Genomic DNA, 19,009 nt, shown 5'->3' on the forward strand with positions numbered 1-19,009 from the left:
AGCAAACACTGAATGTGTGGCAGGAGCTCTAACACAGGCATGCCAAAAAATATGTCCAAAGTGTCCAACTATACATCAAATGCAATAATCCAGATGTTTGCCAAAGCAAAGCAAATAAAAGAGCACCACATCTGGACTGGTGTTTAATTGTCTTTGCAATGGTCCTTCGATGTTTTTTATTCATGCTGGAAACTACTATGGGACCATTCAGAATCAGCATTTTCAGAGTGCATGAACAGCACTATGATTAGGAAGCTGGATGCGCATTAAGTTCGCCAATTATGTTGAACATCCTCATTCTGAGAATCTTAACGGATTTCGCTACAGAGCGGTTTGTATAGCATAAATACAACGGGGCTGCCATTTTCTCCCCTCTGGTCTCTTCTACATGTACTGTATTGCAACAATGACCCTCATTTTTAAAATATAGCCTTTGATCTATTCTGTCCCTCTATATACTCTAGAATTTCACTCCTACCATTTGCCTCCAAACCACTGCCACAAACTCCGACTGCTTCCCCTGTATTTTCTCAAAAACCTCTTTAGACCCACTACAATCTGGCTTGCATCATCTGCACTACACTGAAACTATATTCCTGCTTGACTACCTTCCTCCACTGTTGAATTATTCTATCCTGGTTAACTCCCTTTATACCTTGGTGTCCACGATTCTGTTCTCATCAACTGCTTTTCCAACATCACTCATTCAGTATTTCAACCTAGGGCACCTTTTTCCTCTGCTCTCCTCTTCTCTGTTGTGGGGCTTAAGGGACCTATTCTTGGCTCTTTGCTATTCTCTCTACACACAAAAATCTTTTGCTTTATGCTGATGGTATCTAGTTCCATTTCTCTGACTGAGAACATTCTCTTTCCATCCAACACATCAACTGCCTGCCTAATATTTCTTGCATTGGCATTTCAAACTTAGTATATTTAAGAACAAACTCTTCATTTTTCTTCCCAATTCTTCCTCTCCTCCCTTCATTGGCCGTCTTCAAAATCCATCTTGTAAATCAGGTACAAAGCTTTGACTTTATCTTCGATTGTCTCCTCTTTTTTGCTATGTACTGTCCATTTTGAAGTCATGTGATTCTTTCTATACCACATTGTGAAAATACAGCTAGCTGTTCCTCTTATACCGCCCCCTTGGTAAACTGCCTAGCCTTTAGTACTGCAATTGTCTCTCTAATTTTGTTGTCACACCTCAGCCTTCTCTGTTTTACAAATTCAGCTCTTTTAATTCAGATCACGAGGCTCTCCTCATTTAATCGCTACAATGGCTTCCTATTTGCTTCCCTATTTGCTTCTGTACTTAGCACTTCATAGGATGTGACATGTGTGAAGACAACTATAATCAGGAGTGTTCCCTGTGCATGGGTCTTTTCCCCTACACCAGTGGTTCCCAACCTTTTTTTGGCAATGCTCCACCTAAGCATCTCTAAAATCCTGATCCACCCCTCCCCCCGTGATATATAATTCTTATTATTCAAAAAGTGAACTTCTATTCATGTGGAGGAAGCCTAAAAGGCTTAACTGTTAATAACTCATTCCCGAACTGCCCCCTTAAAAATCAAATTGCCCCCCTGTGGGGGGGGGTGCCTCACGTTGGGAACCATGGCCCTATACTTTCTGTCACTCAATGAGCAGCTGAGATAACTGAGTAGCTTTCAGATCAGCTACAGCAGAAGTGGGGAACTCGGTTTAGATGGATCACCAGATCCTTCCCCACTCCTTGTGGGTCAACTTAACAGGTGGGCAGATCACTGACCTGCCAATCAACAGATGGGATAATAACATCAAGTGCTTGACACCAGTGAAAGTTCATAGGCAGTAACAGCCGATCAGCTGATCAATGGTTACAGCAACTTTCTTTGAAGACATGCTTTCTGCACCAGTCAACTGATTAGGGTGCTAGGTGTGTGCTTTCCAAGAGGCTATTTAAACCACGGTTCTCCATTTCAAAAGTAATGGGGGATCTGTGGTTTTATGTTGGTTTACTAATCAGGATAAAAACATGGTTTAAGATCCTGTGCTGCTTAATAAACCAACATTAATACGCAGTTATCTGTTTGGAATGAAGCAGGAAACTGTGGTTTTAAAAGCCCAGGGATCCAGCACCATAACCAGCATATTAGAGAGATGGGGAAGAAAGAGTTGGCCTGATTCGCAGTTTAAAGTTTACAAAGCTAGAAATGTTACATTTTTAAAAGGCCCTGTAAAACCCGTCGTTATTTAAAACAGGCTTATAAACTAAGCTGACTTTTCTTTCATGGAACAATAGAGGATTAGTACCTGCTTTGGCAGCTAATACAAATGCTAATAGAAAAATTGCTCTCTTTTTTCACTTTTTGAATTAGCTGCAGATGGTTCACACTATGTCAGAAGAGAAAGTAAAAAGCAGCCCAATAACAAAATAATTTGCAAAACTCTACAAAAATTATGACTTTTAGGATTTAAGGGATTGTTATGCCTATAATCATGTTTGGAGTCCTACTAATTTCAGCTAAACTTACTTCCAGTTGTTTTGAAGAACTAAAAACAATATTGTACATCTTTCTTAACTTCTGTAAGAATCTGTTTTGTTAAAAATATATATACTGGAAGTTGCAGCTTCTTGCAACTAATGACATATCCAAACAGAAAAGATGTGAGGAACATTTATATGCCTGCATTGCTATATATACAGTATATATTTTCAAATCTATAGCAGGAGCTTTTGATAGTGAAAAAAAGCTCTTTTGAAAATCTCATGAAACAAATATTGAATGCATTATCAGACATTAAAAACCAAAATGCTTTGAACTGTGACTTACTTCCCAGAGGTGTTGGGTGTTCCTTGTGGCTCCTGCTTGCACCTTTTCTGGCAGAAGGAGAACTCCCTGGAAAGGCCCGATCCAGGTGCCCTGCTGAATCCTTTGAGCAGCACAGATGCCATAGGCCAAACCAGGCACAGTGCTGGTGCACAGACACACTTCCCGGGGCAGATCCCGAAGCCACTCAGGAATCTCAGGTGGAGGGGCGGCGGCAGCAGCACTACTAGTGCCCACCAGACGGCGTAAAGAGTGCAAAGGGCCATGCATGGGGCACTCTCCATTACGATTATCTGCACACATGTCACATCCTATGGAGCAAAGACAAAAACAAAAAGGAATTAGCTTGTCACAGCTAGGCTACTGTCATCAGATCTCATGGATTAATCATGTGGATTATAATTTTGGGATGACAGTTCACCTATACAGTGGTACCTCGGGTTACAGACACTTCAGGTTACAGATGCTTCAGGTTACAGACTCCGCTTCAGGATGAGAAAAGAAATCGTGCTCTGGCGGCACAGCGGCAGCAGGAGGCCCCATTAGCTAAAGTGGTGCTTCAGGTTAAGAACAGTTTCAGGTTAAGAACAGACCTCCAGAACGAATTAAGTACTTAACCCGAGGTACCACTGTATTTTACTATCTGCTTCTGTTTTCATTATTTGTTTGCTTCTTATGTATTCTAAGTAAGATCCCATATTTTTCCATCTATAAGATGCCTCCATGTATAAGATGCCCCCTATTTTGGGGGGACTCCGATTTAAGAAAATGGGGGAGGGAGATCTATCTGTGTATAAGACGCCCCCAAATTTTGGACATTATTTTTTAGGGGGGGAAACCTAGTCTTATACATGGGAAAATACGGTACTTTGGGCACAGTCTTCTGTAGTAAAAGTAGTGCACAAAGTAAACCGATGATGACTAATTGAAATTATCATGAAAATAGGATCTGTAGTGACTGTGGTAGGGTACAGAAATACAAATCTCCAAGTTTTAGTTAGCCATGATTTCACTTAAGGCTTTTAGTCAAATAATTTTTACACGATTATTTCTGAAGAAATGTTTACTCGTTTCCACAGTAAAATGTAAATGCATGTTATGTTTATGCCAACTTTATGAATGGCAAGCTATTCATGAAACTACACCTTTGCCCGTTCTTATTTCAGGGTGGGAGTCTACTAAGCTGTGTGCGTGGAATGAGACCTGCTCGTGCAATGGGAGTTTCTTCCTTCACTCCCTAAACCTGCCCTGGAGGACTCAGGGAACCCCTATAACAGGTTTCGGGGGCACACATGGGGAGGAGAGTGAGGAACAAGTCTTGTAGTACAAGCAGATCTCATTCCCCATGTGCATGCCCCATTTATAGTGCCATTGTCAGCCCCTTCAATTTCAGTTCAGTATTATAAGAATTTCTAATCTTTACTGACACCAGAAAATGTTATGTACATACAGTAACTAATGCATAGCATCCTTACAATACATTAAAATTTTACTATTTTTCCCCCTTATATGAATAAAAGGACTTCTGAAGTTTTCATTTTATTCTGTTTCATGTTAATGGTTTCCATATTCTTTACATGAAGGTTCTGGACTTTCAAGAGAACAGTTCATGCTCAGAAATATGTTTTGCAACTAAAATAAAAATGAATCCCTTTGAATCAATTACAGTTCCTGGCACATTTTATACATTGTAACACAATTAAAGGTTTCAGACAACTCTTTTCCAGAAATATTTTCAAAAAGTAGTACTTGTTCTACATTATTTACACAGCAATTACTTTCCCCCTGATAATTCTGCATCATACACATCCAGCAGCTAAAAATAAAACAAAAATATTCACCAGTTGGTTAGGGATTTGGTGGTCTAAACCACAAATCTGGAATAAGTAAGCAGCCTAAAACCACAGTTATAAACCCAGCAGGACTGTCACGGCCTTCTTGCCTCCTATGTTAGATAAACTTCAGTACAGTATACTGTGTAAGAATCTTTCAGAGAAGTACAAAAAGTTTCTAGCTATTCAATGTGATTATGAGTCACATAACTAAAATGCAGCCTCTTATTTCTGCAGTTGATAACTTACACACGTATATTATGGCACCTAGGTGCAATTTATCACTGCTCAAGTTAATTTATCACTGTTCAAAGGCTCATAATTAATTACCGTATATACTCGAGTATAAGCTGACCTTTTCAGCACATTTTTTATGCTGAAAAAGCCCCCTTGGCTGATACTTGAGTGAGGGTCCCACTTACTGTTTGCTGCCACCGCTCATGCCACCGCTGCTCTGCAAGCGCGGCTCCTGTGCCTGCCCTTGCGAGCGGCAGAGGCTGTTGTTGGCGGAGGAGGAGGAACGAGCAGCCCGAAAGCAGCCTTTCAGGCTGCTCCTTCCTCCGCCGCCACCTTGTCACTGTCAGCATTTCCCACCCTAGACTTATTCTCGAGTCAATAGGTTTTCCCAGTTTTTTGTGGTAAAATTAGGTGCCTCGGCTTATATTCAGGTTGGCTCATTCTTGAGTATATACGGTACATGGTTTTTTTACAACCATCTAGATGAACAGTAAATCAGAATATATATATTAAAATATAATTAATTTGAAGATTCTTTTAAAAATGCAAGGCTGTAAGGAATACAGCATTAAGCAGCAAAGTAAAACAGTTATCCTCCAGCTGTTAAGCACCTTTGCCAAAAAACTGATTGAAGTACACTGCAGCATATAAAATGGGATTTTTGACTTTTTCTTTGAACAGCAGATCTCTATACATATTACTTTTTTAAGGTCGTAGGTTTCAACAGCAGTTTGCCATGAAACACTGGATGGTAGTGTTTGAGAAACGTGAACCCAAAGCTGGGACAGCTCAGCTAGTACAGCACAAGACTCTTAATCTCAGGGTTGTGGGTTTGAGCCCCACGTTGGGCAAAGCATTCCTGCATTGCAAGGTATACACTAGATCAGTGTTTCCCAACCTTTTTTGGGCAAAGGCACACTTGTTTGATGAAAAAAATCTCGAGGCACACCACCATTACAGCCCCGTGACGTCAGCGCGCAGCGTCACGCCGGGAGGGACGCACGAAAGTGTAAGTTTCAAATTTTTTCCCTCCCCCTTGCCGGGGAACCTCCAAGCTTTGGGGGTGGGGGGGAGGAGGCAGCAAAGCGAGGCAGGAAGGAGAGCGCGGCTTGGCTGGGTGAGCTTTGGCAGGGGCAGGGAATGAGAGCCGCGAGGCGGGCGCTGCGGACGGAGGCACTGCCCGCCGAGCTCGCAGGCAGCCAGGCAGGCAGACGGCGAGAGCCCCGCGCTGGGCGGCCTTTCCTCGCCGCCGCCGCCCCGCCTCTCGCCGCCCGACTCGCCCGCCTCCCTCCAGGCAACATCTCGCGGCACACTAGTGTGCCGCGGAACAGTGGTTGGGAAACACTGCACTAGATCACCCTTGTGTTCCCTTCCAACTCTACAATTCTATGATTCTTGGGCTCAAACAACTAGTTACCTTCCAATTCTAAGATTCTATGACATAGTTATTTAGATTCAGGAAAATCACTTGGTACTCTATTAAGTCTACTTGGAGTGGTACATACTTACAAGTGAGTATGTTAGCCAGGTTCAGGTGTAATTATTGCTGACCCAATGAACTATGGTCAGTTGAAGAAGGAATGAGTGATGAGCTCAAGTGTTCCCTCCTTTCCTCCTTCCTTTTCATGTCCAGCTGAGGAGACTTTCTGGTTTGCGAAACTATCATTTCCCCAAGGCATCCAAACTGACAAACTCTAGTTTAAGCACTGCCTGCAACTAAAACTGTTCTGCAATCTTGGACTTCAGGCAGCACTTAAACACAATTCCTGGTCAAGACACCCTGAGCAAACTGTGATTTAACAAATCATGAAGTCACTTCTGCAGCCAGGTGTATGAAAGTGGAAGATAAAAGAGCGTTCAGACTCATTGCTTTCCGCCTACTCTAACAAACTATAATCTGTTGGACTAGAAACATTATGTATGAACCAACCCACAGAGATACAGGACATTTGGCTGTGGTCAAAAGGATTATAAATCCTATATACAATCCTATCCCATCCTCAGATGAAATACTTGAAATCACTTTAATTCTGTTGGCTTCAATGCAATTTAAGCTTACTTAAATCCTTTTATTTGTACCCAGAAATTATTTTGGATCAGAATGATAATTCCTGTTAATACAGGCAGATATATTCCCTAGTGCTGTAGAAAACTACAGAAGCTAATGCTGATAAAAGTGGCATTAAGGCTCCATGCATTTCTTTAATGTTTTGTGAAGAAGAGATAGGCTGTTGCTACACTTTCTTCCTATTTCCCTCATAACCTTTTCCTTTTATTTCATAGAGTAGATATGGTTTTACAGGTGTAAAACTAATATTTCTCACTACTGAATATCCACATACACGTTCAAACTATGGACCATTACTTTTATTTTGGAAGCATGTTATATAGGATGTGGTTTGAAAAATATCATATAAACACTACATATATGCATTGCTTTTGTTAAACCCTGTTTAAGGTATGACACAAATATACTGTATTTGAAAAAGCACGCAGACATGGAAATGTTCCAAGCAGTGCCAGTCCCAGGCTATTTTGCACCCTAGGCAAGGCTTACACCACCAAAAAAAATATTGCTAACTTCAATTTTCAAAAACTGGTGCCATGTAGAAATGATAACATTATTCAAAATATAAATTTCTGATATTTTATTTTTATATTTTGAATAATTTTATCATTTTTACAAGCCATGTGTTTCTGAAAATTGAAGTTAGCCTTTGTTATATAACAAAAAATAATCTGTATAAAACTGTGCCCGCAAGGTCAGTACTGTGCTCCTCTGAGGTCTGTACTCTACGCAGCTGCCTAGTTGGCCTAATGATAGCACCCGCCCTAGTTCCAAGGACAATTGTTTGCTAGTGGTATCATTACTACATGCCTGACCACAATCCTGAAATCAATTAAACCAGGATCCTTGAACCCTGGTTTAAACTATACCACTTGGTTACGTCAATCCTTACACCTCTGAAAGCAATACAATTTGCTTTTGAGTAAGTATGTGTAAGGAAGAGGAGCACATACAAAAAATTAAGTGTTTTGTGGACTGCACTGTAGTTGAACTGTGAGATGAGAAAGATGCAGCCTAGAGTGGACACCATCCTAGATAGGAAAATAGCTCAACAACATGTTTCTCACTACAAAGGGGAGGCAATTCAATGAAGCCTACTCCATGGGGGGGGGGGATGCAATTTTACAGTATTTGTTTGAAAAAAATTTATGAACCACTGAATATGTTTTAAAACATAACAACATAAGAGCAATAAACAATATCATTAAAACAAAAATATAACATAAACCCAGTAAAAGAACATAAAAGAACCAGTAAAAGCACATGAACAGAGTTTCAGGGAATTCAAACAAATAAAAACAGAGCCTGGTTTCATGGGTCAGGGAAAGCTTGGCACTATCATTTGATTTATACTAATCTTCTTTAAGCAAAATCAATAATAAACCCAATTGATTGTTCCTTATAAAGAATGAACTCATGCTGGCTAGCCCCAAAACTAAACTTGCAACCATTCTCTCCCCCCCCCCTTTAACCTTTCATTATAGCCTCTTTAAGATTTCTTTTACTGTATGAATCTGGGTTGGGATGGGGGGGAATCTTGTTGGAAAGTCTTAAGATTTAGGAAACGACTGATCAAGATTTCAGTTACTTTTCAGAGCAGACCCTTGATTCTGGAATAATTTGTTCCCTGCTGACAATCTTTTAGATGTGTAACCTCCTCCCAGCTTCCTGATTATTAATGGCTCTCTTGGAGACACCATGTCTACTGAACAGCTTCAATTAAATGAAGCCAAAGCATCTTTTTTACTCCAGCCAGGCAGCTTTAAGCTCAAACTTCTGCACTCTGCCACTAGATATGTAACATCATTCACTTTTACACATACATGAGGGTTTTAGAACCTCTGATAAAACATAAAAATATGAGATAGGCATACATGCTGGAATCAATAGCTTTTTGGGGGGGTGACTCTTTGCTCCTTTCCTATACAAAAAATAAAAATGAGTACTGTACTACAAAAATTTGGGGGGTGGGTGGGATGTAGACTACATAAATGCCAATTGTTTCCCAGCTCTAAGAGTAGATTCCACCTGTGGAAACTATGCTAATAGACAAATAAACAAGTGATCTGCTTGACTTATGTAAAGAATGTGCTTGCTTTATGCATTTTCCTTATTTATACTGAAACTGCATATCCAGAAAGACTGACAACAGTTTTTGTAGCCAGAATTGCTAACATATATAGTCATAAAATTATTATAAATGTCTTGGCTATTTACTCTGAACACTATTTAAGCTACAAGCATTATTCATGATGTAATATAAACCCAACTTTAAATTTGCTGAATTCTACTATATTCCAAAAGGCATTCCAAGATTATCTGAGTACGTAATTATCTTCTGAATATATGTTTGCCTTGATTTCAGAGTAGGTCTGTAAAATTGAATTTTACAGTATTTTTATTGTGTCCCCAGTATTTATAATGCTGTTTAAATGCTGACCACAATGTTCCAATTTTTAAAAAAGCATACCATTCAAATCCTAAACTCATTATTTGGAAGTAACTGAAATAGTTCTGCTCAAGTATTTAGGAGTCAAGCATACCTCTAAATGAGTTTATACATAAATTTCATTCAGATTAATTGGAAACCAAATGTAAGGTGGCCCAGTCCCACTCAGTGTAAAGTAGCAGCTCTTATTGCCTTCAGTAGAATTTGCATCATACAATTCATAACATGGATACAAATTGTATTAATTTTAGTTAACACTACTTCTAAGCCATGTGCACTTAGAAACTATACATATGTACATCTAAATCCAAAGCACACAGTGTATAAGTCTGTTCCACTGAAATCAGTCTGGTTACCTGATGTATAAAGACTGCTTTTCACAATGTGAATATTTGTTTCAAAATAATAATAATAATAAATTGGTAAAGTGTAAGTGGTGCAATTAGCATTTTGGCTACAGCTATACAGATCAGAAAGATGTGCAATTTATCTGCTCCCTGGTCCATTTACAAGAAACTGGAATTTACACATGTTATACACTGCTCAGGACAGATATTAGTATTTCCCTCTTTAAAAAAAAAAGGGAGAAATAGAAATGGGGGAACCTACATTTCAAAGCAAACAAAGTGATACAAAGGAAGAGATCAGCAATCTATCTATGTTTGTATGAATAATCATTTATAAAGAGAAAACTGCAACATAGGCCACATTCTGATTTACTGAATTTATCAAGAGAATATTCTAATACTGTAGTCCGAACATGCTGTTAGATGTAGAGAAATCCAAGAATCTTGAAACCAGAAGATTTTAGTTGAGGTTTCTTATGGTGCATGTGAAACTACTACTGTGACTTTGACATAAGTAACAGAACAAGTCTGATATTTTCAGAAGATCTGTCATGAAGGGCAACAAGGAGTCGGAGACATGAGGAACTGCTTCTCCCCTACATCTTTGACCACAGAATTAACTCTTGAAACTAGAAGGAGCTGTTCTGTTTACTTCAGTAGGCTTTTTGAACAGGCTCCTAATCAGCAAGAGGAAACCGTAGAAGATTGTCACAATATATTGGATAGACAATAAAAATAGTGGCAACTTTTATTTCAGGGAAAATTTATTCTGTTAATTAAGAAATAAGTTGCAGTAAAAGCATTTGAATGGGGTTCATGGGGCATTTTAAGGCTGCGATCCTACACACACACGTTCCTAGGGATAAGTTCCCATTAAACTGAATGAGACTCACTTTTGAGTAGACATGTACAGAATTGGACTGCAAAAGTCTCATGCAAGAATTTACACTTACAGCACAGTTCTATTCATATCTACTCAAAAGTAAGTCCCACTGAGGTCAATGGAGCTTACTCCCAAGTAAGTGTGTATAGAATTGCAGGCTTGATTAAAGCCATGATCCACTATACATTTAATTCAAGAGTAATTTTGTTGGTGTGAATTGGCATTACTGACATAAACAAATGGGGATTTTGATTGAAGATCACTTGGTGGTGGTGCGGAGTATCCAAAAATGTTTAAAAGGAATTCACATTATTCTTCCTTAAATCCCCACATTGTGTCAACAGAATGAAAAAGAGAGAAAAAAATTATCATTTCCTGGGGGAACTGTTAACAAAGGTTTCTTACATGATCCTCTTAGGAAGAATCAGTTGTAAACAAAAAAAAAAACCCCAAATACATTAGGGTTGTCAGTGAATTAGAGCAGTGTTTCCCAACCGGTGTTCCGCGGCACACTACTGTGCCGTGAGACACCGGCTGGTGTGCCGTGGGAGGGAGGCGGGCGAGAGGCGGCGGCGAGAGGCGGCGGCGGCGGCGAGGATCCGCGTCGAGCCGGGGGCGGCTCCGCGGTGGTGGTGCCGAGCGGCGGGGCAGCGCGCGCAAAAGGGAGGCGCGCGAGACAGCGGAGGAGGAGGAGGCCGGCATGTCCGGGCAGCAGCAGCAACAGCAGCAGCAGCAACTCCCGGCGACGGCTCCTCCTCCGCCCGCTATCGCAGCCGCCGCCGCCTCAGCTGCCGCCGCCGCCTCAGCTGCCCTCGCTCTGCTGCCTCCTCCCACCCCGGCAAGGGGGAGGGAAAAAACTTTCATTTCTGTGCGTCCCTCCCGGCGTGACGCTGCGCGCTGACGTCACGGGGGCGGGGCTTTAATGGTGGTGTGCCGCGAGATTTTTTTCCGGCTAACAGGTGTGCCGTTGCCCAAAAACATTTGGGAAACACTGAATTAGAGGTTTGTAGTCGATTAACTGTCGTGTTTTTTTACCAATTAATCAATTAATTAACTGGATGCAGTAAACATTACACTTCCTCAACAGAGATCATAGCAGTTGATGACAATAACATTTTTTCTTGATACGCACAATGATTCCGAGCATGATTACTCAGAAGTAAATCCCATGGAGTTCAGCAGGCTTTACTTCTAAGAAAGTGTGCTTAGGACTGCTGCAATTCACCAAACCCAAGTCTCACTGAACTCAGTGGAAGTTACTTCTGAGTAAACATACAAACTTTTGTGCTACATATAACATACTTTACTGCTTGGAAAAGCAGCTTAACAACTATGCCAGAATAAAAAGCAATAGGTGGATTGGACCCCACATGATATGAGTCAGACCCATTGGTCCATCTAGCTCAGTGCTGTTTGCACCAACTGCCAGTAGATCTCCAGGGTTTCAGGCAGGGTTCTCTTCCAGCCTTACCTAGAGATACTGGGAATTGAATTTGAGACCTTCTGCACGCAAGGCAGATGCTCTCCACTGAGCTTCCCATCTGCAAGTTTTTACAATAAGAATATATATAACGCCATCAACGCTGTAGAAGTCATTATTGCTGGCCATTTCTTTTCTAAAATAAAGAAGCAACAACACTAGAAAGAAGTCACTGAATTGGCTACTAATAAAATATGTTAACTTCTCTTATCCATTAATAGTTTAATCCCTTCGGTCTTAAAATGTGCACAGTTATCTCTACCGTCCCAATTTTACAAACAAGGAATGCCTTGTGTTAACTGTTATTTAACTATTCGAACATACCTGCACAAATAAATAGCAGTATAATAGTCTCAAATCCAACAGTTAATTTTCAACAGTGCATAAACACCACCATCATACAATAAAAATAAAAACACCTCATGAAAATACAGGGGCAGACTTTGGTCTTAATTTTCAGCAGCTCCCTGTGCAAGGCCAAAATTAGGCGCCCTCCCCTCCGACCTCTCGCCTTCTGTTCTGCATGTGCACTACATCATAGTTGTGATGTCCTGCAGTCACCCCTCAGTTCAGTGTGGGGAAACCAGCGCCCAATCTGCCTTTGGAAAATACTTGTGATACTGCTATGCAATGAGCCGACCACTAACTAAATCTTAAAGAGTTTGGCATCTAAGGTTGCATCATACTAGTCAGCTAATCTATGGCAACATACACAATCAAGCATTTTCACATACTACACAAAAATTTCAAAAAAAGGCATTTTTGAGTTTCTTTCATACTATGTGTGCCATGTTTGAATGTTGCCAGTGTAAGAAAGCAAGCAAAATCAAACACACATTTTTACTCAGTGTGTATTTTATATTTACCGTACTTTTCTGTGTATAAGACATGGTGTTTTTTTTTACTTTAAAATAAGGTTTAAAATCTGGAGGCGTCTTATACACGGATAGAGCATATGCCCATTTTTTTTAATTTGGGGTCATAAAAAGTAAGGGGCGTCTTATACATGGGGGTGTCTTATACACGGGAAAATACGGTATATTACATATTGATTTAAGCAAATACAATTTAGTCCCTTCTACGAAGTTTAAGTGAATTTTATGGGGAAATATCTACCTTTTTAATAGACACTGGCACACTTAATATAACTGCTCGACACTAAAGGGTTGGTTGAAATCTATATATTTACTTCATTTCTAACTCACACAAACCTTGAGCAAAAGATGGTCAAGCTTTTTCATCATAAAAAAGCCAGGAGTTCTTAAAACTACATAAAAAATGAAGCTAAAACTAAATGAGATATACAAATAATACAATTATCACATCTTGGGGCACGAACATTCCTATTTTTAATAAAACTGGGTACACAAATGTTTTGGAAACATTCAGGGTCAGACGTCTGAGGCAAGAGGGCTTCTGAAACAAAATGAAACCTTCAATCATGCCTCCCCAAACAACCTTGCTATTTTTATATAAGGCATCAATAGGATCAGATAATCAGCCATTCCTCCTTTAGTTTACACAAGTATGCATTTTTGTAAGACAAAACTGCATGGGAACTGTGTTACACAAGAAGTGTCTGTTCCTGACATAGCCATAGAGCAGGAATAGGCAAACTCGGCCCTCCAGCAGTTTTGGGACTACAACTCCCATCATCCCTGACCACTGGTCCTGTTAGCTAGGGATGGTGGGAGTTGTAGTCCCAAAACATCTGGAGGGCCGAGTTTGCCTATGCCTGCTATAGAGTAAGGATGGAGAACCTCCCCCCAGATAGTACTGGATTTCTACTCCAATCATCCCTCACCATTGGCCATCCTGGCTGGGCTGCTGCAAGTTGGAGATCAACAGTATCTGGAGGGCCCATAGTTTCTCCATGCCAGATTTAGACCTTCTCACTTGAGCTGTTTCTTTCTTGGTGACCTGTCTTCCTACAGTTTTTCAGCTGATCTGCCCCTGTGTCTGTTCTTTCTTTTTTTAAACAAGCTAACAAAAAAACCAAGATATGAAATGCAACCACACGTTTCAAGTATCCTCTAGCTCTGCCCAAATTGGGCAATCTGATTTTCACTAGCTGAACTTTAACATGATACTAAACATAAATACAATACTAAAAGGTGAAAGCAAAGAAGTGAAAGCCATAAAAAAATGAAAACAACAAAAGTGTTCCAGTTTCCTCTTGATATTGTGTCATGTTATGTTGCTCAAAAGAAAGTTGAATATGTCTTTAAAAAGTAAGAAATGCATAGGCAGCCTTAGGTCTAGGATACTGTAAATCTCTGACCTATGGCCACTAATGTATTCTTTTGTGCATTTCCCCCTTGCTGATAGCATGCATATTCCTTTAGCCTGGATAATTTTGTTAAATTGTGTTGATGAAGAAGTTGCCATTCACTAGTCACAGAAAGCAAATACCTAGCACATGAAACGTACAACTTGTTAATTGAGAATATGTTCTGACTTGTTTGCAGGGCAGTTAACTGATGTTGCAATCAAAAAGTGTTACTCCAGTGCATTTTCTTGTCATAGAATTGTAGAGTTGGAAGGGATCCTGAGCATCATCTAGTCTGACCCCCTGCAATGCAGGAATATGCAGATGTCTCATACGGGGATCGAACCTGTAACCGTGGCGTCAATTTCCTTATTCTTAAAGTCTGATCTTTTGGGGAAGCAGGTTTGTTGCCAAGACTATAACCATCAACTATAACTTCACAACCTGAATGTGACTGAACCCCACCCAAAAATAGCAGCCAAAGAGTGTCATGAGTTCATTTATTTTTTATGAATTGTACTCAGCGCTCCCCAACTTCAAACACATACTCCTGATTCTAGGTACAACTCCTCTGAACAGCCAAGTTGACAATAATTTGCCACAAACTGTCCAGTTCTTAAACCAAACAACTTCCCGCTCTCCCGAAGTCCTGCCCTATATAAGAGGTATACTTTGAGGCTAGCCTGCCTTTTGATTTATTAATAAATAACATAGTTTTCTGTACTAGCTGTGTTAACTCAAAATTATCTCCAGAAAAGTGTCTTGTAGTCAAAAACGGCAAGATAATTATAGGGATTTAATTTGCAATTCATACCTCTAGGGTATTTTTCACTTGCTAATATTTGGCTGAAAAACCATGACTCCAAAAATCACAATGAATCACTTGTAAATGAAAAAATAATAATAACAAGCCTTCAAGGAAGCTTCTTTTTTAAATTATTATTTCTCAAACAGGAGTCCCCACCCTAAATATCATTATCAGCAACCAACTTCTGAAACTGAGGAAGTTTCAAAAGTATTTCGTGATCCAGCATGGGTGTCCCCCCCTTTTTTCCCCTATACATGACTTGACTAATAACTACATCCAGCAACAACAAATAATAGTAACACACCAAAATATTGTTTTTATCAGTTACAAACCACCTGAAGTTTTCGGATACCATCAGACGGCAATGCAATAATGCAATAATGCATTACAAGCTAATACTGTAACTACAGGAACCCAACATGTTCTTGTTCTTTGATATTTTGCACTTGGGGTGGGGTTTGATATTTATTTATAATTCGATATTCAAGTTACGCCCCGCTCTGAAGGGGCCCAAGGTTGGCCAACATCCCCTGAACGTCTAAAAAAAAACAATTGTCGTACACAAACCTTAGAACAGGTCTAATCCAAAGAAAATGTACCTGTGGTTTAAAAAGTCGTCTCCATTTTGCGCCTGGTGCTGTTGTACTGATGTGAAAAAAGAGGGCGAGGGGAAATAAAAATAAATAAAAAGATTGGGGGGGGAGCAAAGAGGCACCCCAGTGTGTTGCCCCACATAGCCAGGACAGGGAGGCCCGTCTGGGGAACCCGAGGAGGAGCCCCATTACCTGACCCAGAGGCAGGAAAGCCGAGTGACTAGGCCTCTTCCGAGGGAAACAGGCCTTCCTTCGGGCTCCTCTTGGGGACGCCCTTGTGGCCTCCGCCCGAAGAAACGCCCTCAGAGGGGGAAACTCTACCGCCCGGCTCAGCGGCCTGCGCGCGAATGAGCGACCCTGGGAGGCGGCTCGGCGTCTCCCTCAGACCCCGCGCGAGGCGGCGGCGGCAGCAGGTGATCCTATTGGTCAAGATGCTCTCGGTCACCACCTGAGTCCCAGGTGCTTCCGCGGAAGCAGCGCGCGGGCAAGGGAGGGGGAGAGCGCAGGAGGTGGAGATCTAATCCTAAGGCGGTCCCTAAATCTCAAGGGCGATGCAAAGCTCAAATGATCCCAGGAAAGGAGGGAGAGATCCATAGGAGGCCCCTCATGAAATATGTGAGCCTCCCCCCCCCCCAGAAAAATATGTTGATTCAAATAGTGTGCACGCGCCGCCTCTTGTGATCGATTATGCGGCGCGATTATCACCTCCCCCCATATTTGATGATGTGATTATTACCAGCCCCAGCCCACCCCAAATATTTTATTCAAGTTAGCACCCCCGAGCTGAAGAGATCGGTTCTATATCGGGAAGTTATCTGCCCTCCGAGGACCTGTTTTATTATGTGCCTCCTCCGCCGGACAGATTTGCGCGCTGCTTGGAGAGACCGCACAGGATCGGGCTGCCCATCTCGAGTTCTCGCAGCCAGGATCCGGACGTGCACACCGGTTAATCCGGGGCATCTGGAGCTGAGCAGATGCGGGATTAGACGAGTTCTCTCCAAATCCGTGCAGCTCACTCGAGAGAGGTTTTGGTGGGCACTGTTATGCATATCAAAATATATGTTGATGATTTGCAATGTAGAGGAGCCATTTTAACATAGGCAAGCCTTCCTATTTCAGGAAATTAAATCATTATGCTTAACGGGGGTGGGGGGGGTCGGTGCATTGCACGCTTGCCACGCCACTGCCTCCGTTTAAGTGTGTGCATATATACGGAACCATCTGGTGACTTTCTTACCTTAGTTGTTTTATGGGGGGGAGGGCAGGGAAATGAATGAGAAGAGACCACGATTCAAGCGGCTTTTGTGCGAAGCCATGTGATATGCTGGGGAAATGCGTGTGGATAGAGCGCGTGTGTATTTTGTGTGTGAGAGAGTGCATCTCGCCTCCTTCGATCGCGCGTATGAATGAATTAAATTTCGGTGTCAGGTATCAGAAGGTTAGGAGAATATTGTGTGTAGATAAACCTTGCCACCCCCTTGGCCCTGGGGGAGCCCCATATACAATGTGCGGATGATGAATGGGCTTTGGGAGAGGAGATCGAAGCGAGGGCCGCATTGCCTCCACTCTCTCCTACAAAACTATAGGGCAATTAATTGTGCCTTGTCCCCTCATCCTTCATCTCCTTGTGGCACATATCGATGGAGATTACTGCTGATGGACCATTTTATCACCTTAAATAAACAGCCACCACCTTTTCTAACCTCAATCTAATATATGGGCCGCGAGCTGCTCTCTTTAAGGCTGCTGCTGCTGCCGCCGGCGAAACGGATGATGGAAAGTAGCTAAATCAGAGGCGTTAGTAGCAATTGGGGGAAATGCGGATTTAAAACGTAAAAGGCAGGGGACGGTCCACATTTCGCAGAGCGTTGCTGCGGGCAAACGCTCCTGTCGTTCGATCCAGTAGGACGGACAATGCAACTGCTCTCTTGCATTAGTTTGACACGATTCAGAGCAGCTGGGGTCAGAGAGATCCCTTTCTTTGTTGTCGGCGTTTCAGGGCAAGGGAAGGAAGAAGAGCCGCGCCACCTCCAGTTCCGAAAGCTGCAGCGCAAGGACATAAAATACATGGATCTCTGTTGCGATCCTAAAGACCATGTCTCCTCAAACCCAAAATCACTGTCTTCCATTCCGGATTAATTAATGCGGAGTAGGTTTCAGCCTTTCTTCTGCACGTCACGATAATTAAAAATGAATTAAAAGCCCCGTTTCTTCCATAGGTAAGAATCGAAACATCTAAACATTTACCCACTAAAGTGAGTAGGAGCGAGGACATTTCAAAGACTTTGACGTCAAATCCCAACTGGAGTTATTTGATTTGAATGTCAGCCTTCAGTAAAAAAAAAAAAAATCTGGCATATCGCACATGGCCAGAAAAAAGCTTTTGAGCCTCTTTTTGCGCCTCGTGTGAAGTTTGTTCATACAAGATAGAAGCTTAAAAAGAGGTTTCAAGTGGAAGGCGCATTCTGGCCAAGACATATTTATTTGGCAGTCGCCTTTAAGACCAATACAAGCTTCAGGCGTGAAAACGCCCTAACTTGCTCAGGATCATGGGCGTGAATCTAGTCATTAAAATGCACAACTGCCGCTTTATTTAAGCAAAATCCCATTTGATTTCCAATCCTAATGAGTCAGACTGTGACAATTTATTAGCTAGAAATGTCTCCACTTGAAACAATAACATAAATCACTTTTCCTTTTTTTTCCCCTTAAAAAAATACCCTCAAACAGATCCTCTTTGAAAATTGACTCCTGGCTAGTACCTATTGAATAGTCTCTCAAATAATCTATATCTGTGATTGAGGAGCCCTAAATTAGTTAAAACCTACTCCCATTTTCCTGGGAGTAAGTTCTACCGAACTCCGTGGAACTTACTTCTGAGTATGCATGATGGCGCTCTAACGAGGCAATACTTTGCACGTCTACTCAGAAGTAAGCCCCATTCAGTTCAGTGTTGTTTGGTCCCTCCCAGGATTGTTAAACCTCATCTACCCAAACAGAACACACAGTGAAAAAGTAGAATATTTTGCTTTACATTTAGGCACGATATGAATTGAGAAAAATTGGCCATTCGTGGTACATATCGGAATGTCCACAGGTATTCTCACACTGGGATCCTCATCATCTCTAGTTTATGAGTTTTAAAACAGTACTATATAATAAAAGATATTCAGGTGAAACTAAGAGTCTTCTGCATTATTCCATTTGCAATTAGCATATGTCGATATTAATCA

At 41.4% G+C, this 19,009-nt stretch overlaps 1 protein-coding gene across 5 annotated transcripts in view; it reads right to left on the minus strand.

The window, feature by feature from the left end:
• Positions 1-19,009, minus strand: part of PRDM6 (PR/SET domain 6) — a 130,327-nt gene that overhangs the window by 73,527 nt on the left and 37,791 nt on the right. For all 5 annotated transcript variants that reach the window (XM_081213723.1, XM_081213726.1, XM_081213727.1 and 2 more), the window contains one exon: positions 2,814-3,121. In XM_081213723.1, the coding sequence (XP_081069849.1) occupies positions 2,814-3,121 (308 nt within the window). The remainder of the gene's footprint in view (positions 1-2,813; positions 3,122-19,009) is intronic.

This window comes from Podarcis bocagei (assembly GCF_964188305.1).
Source record: "Podarcis bocagei genome assembly, chromosome: 11".
NCBI lineage: Eukaryota > Metazoa > Chordata > Lepidosauria > Squamata > Lacertidae > Podarcis > Podarcis bocagei.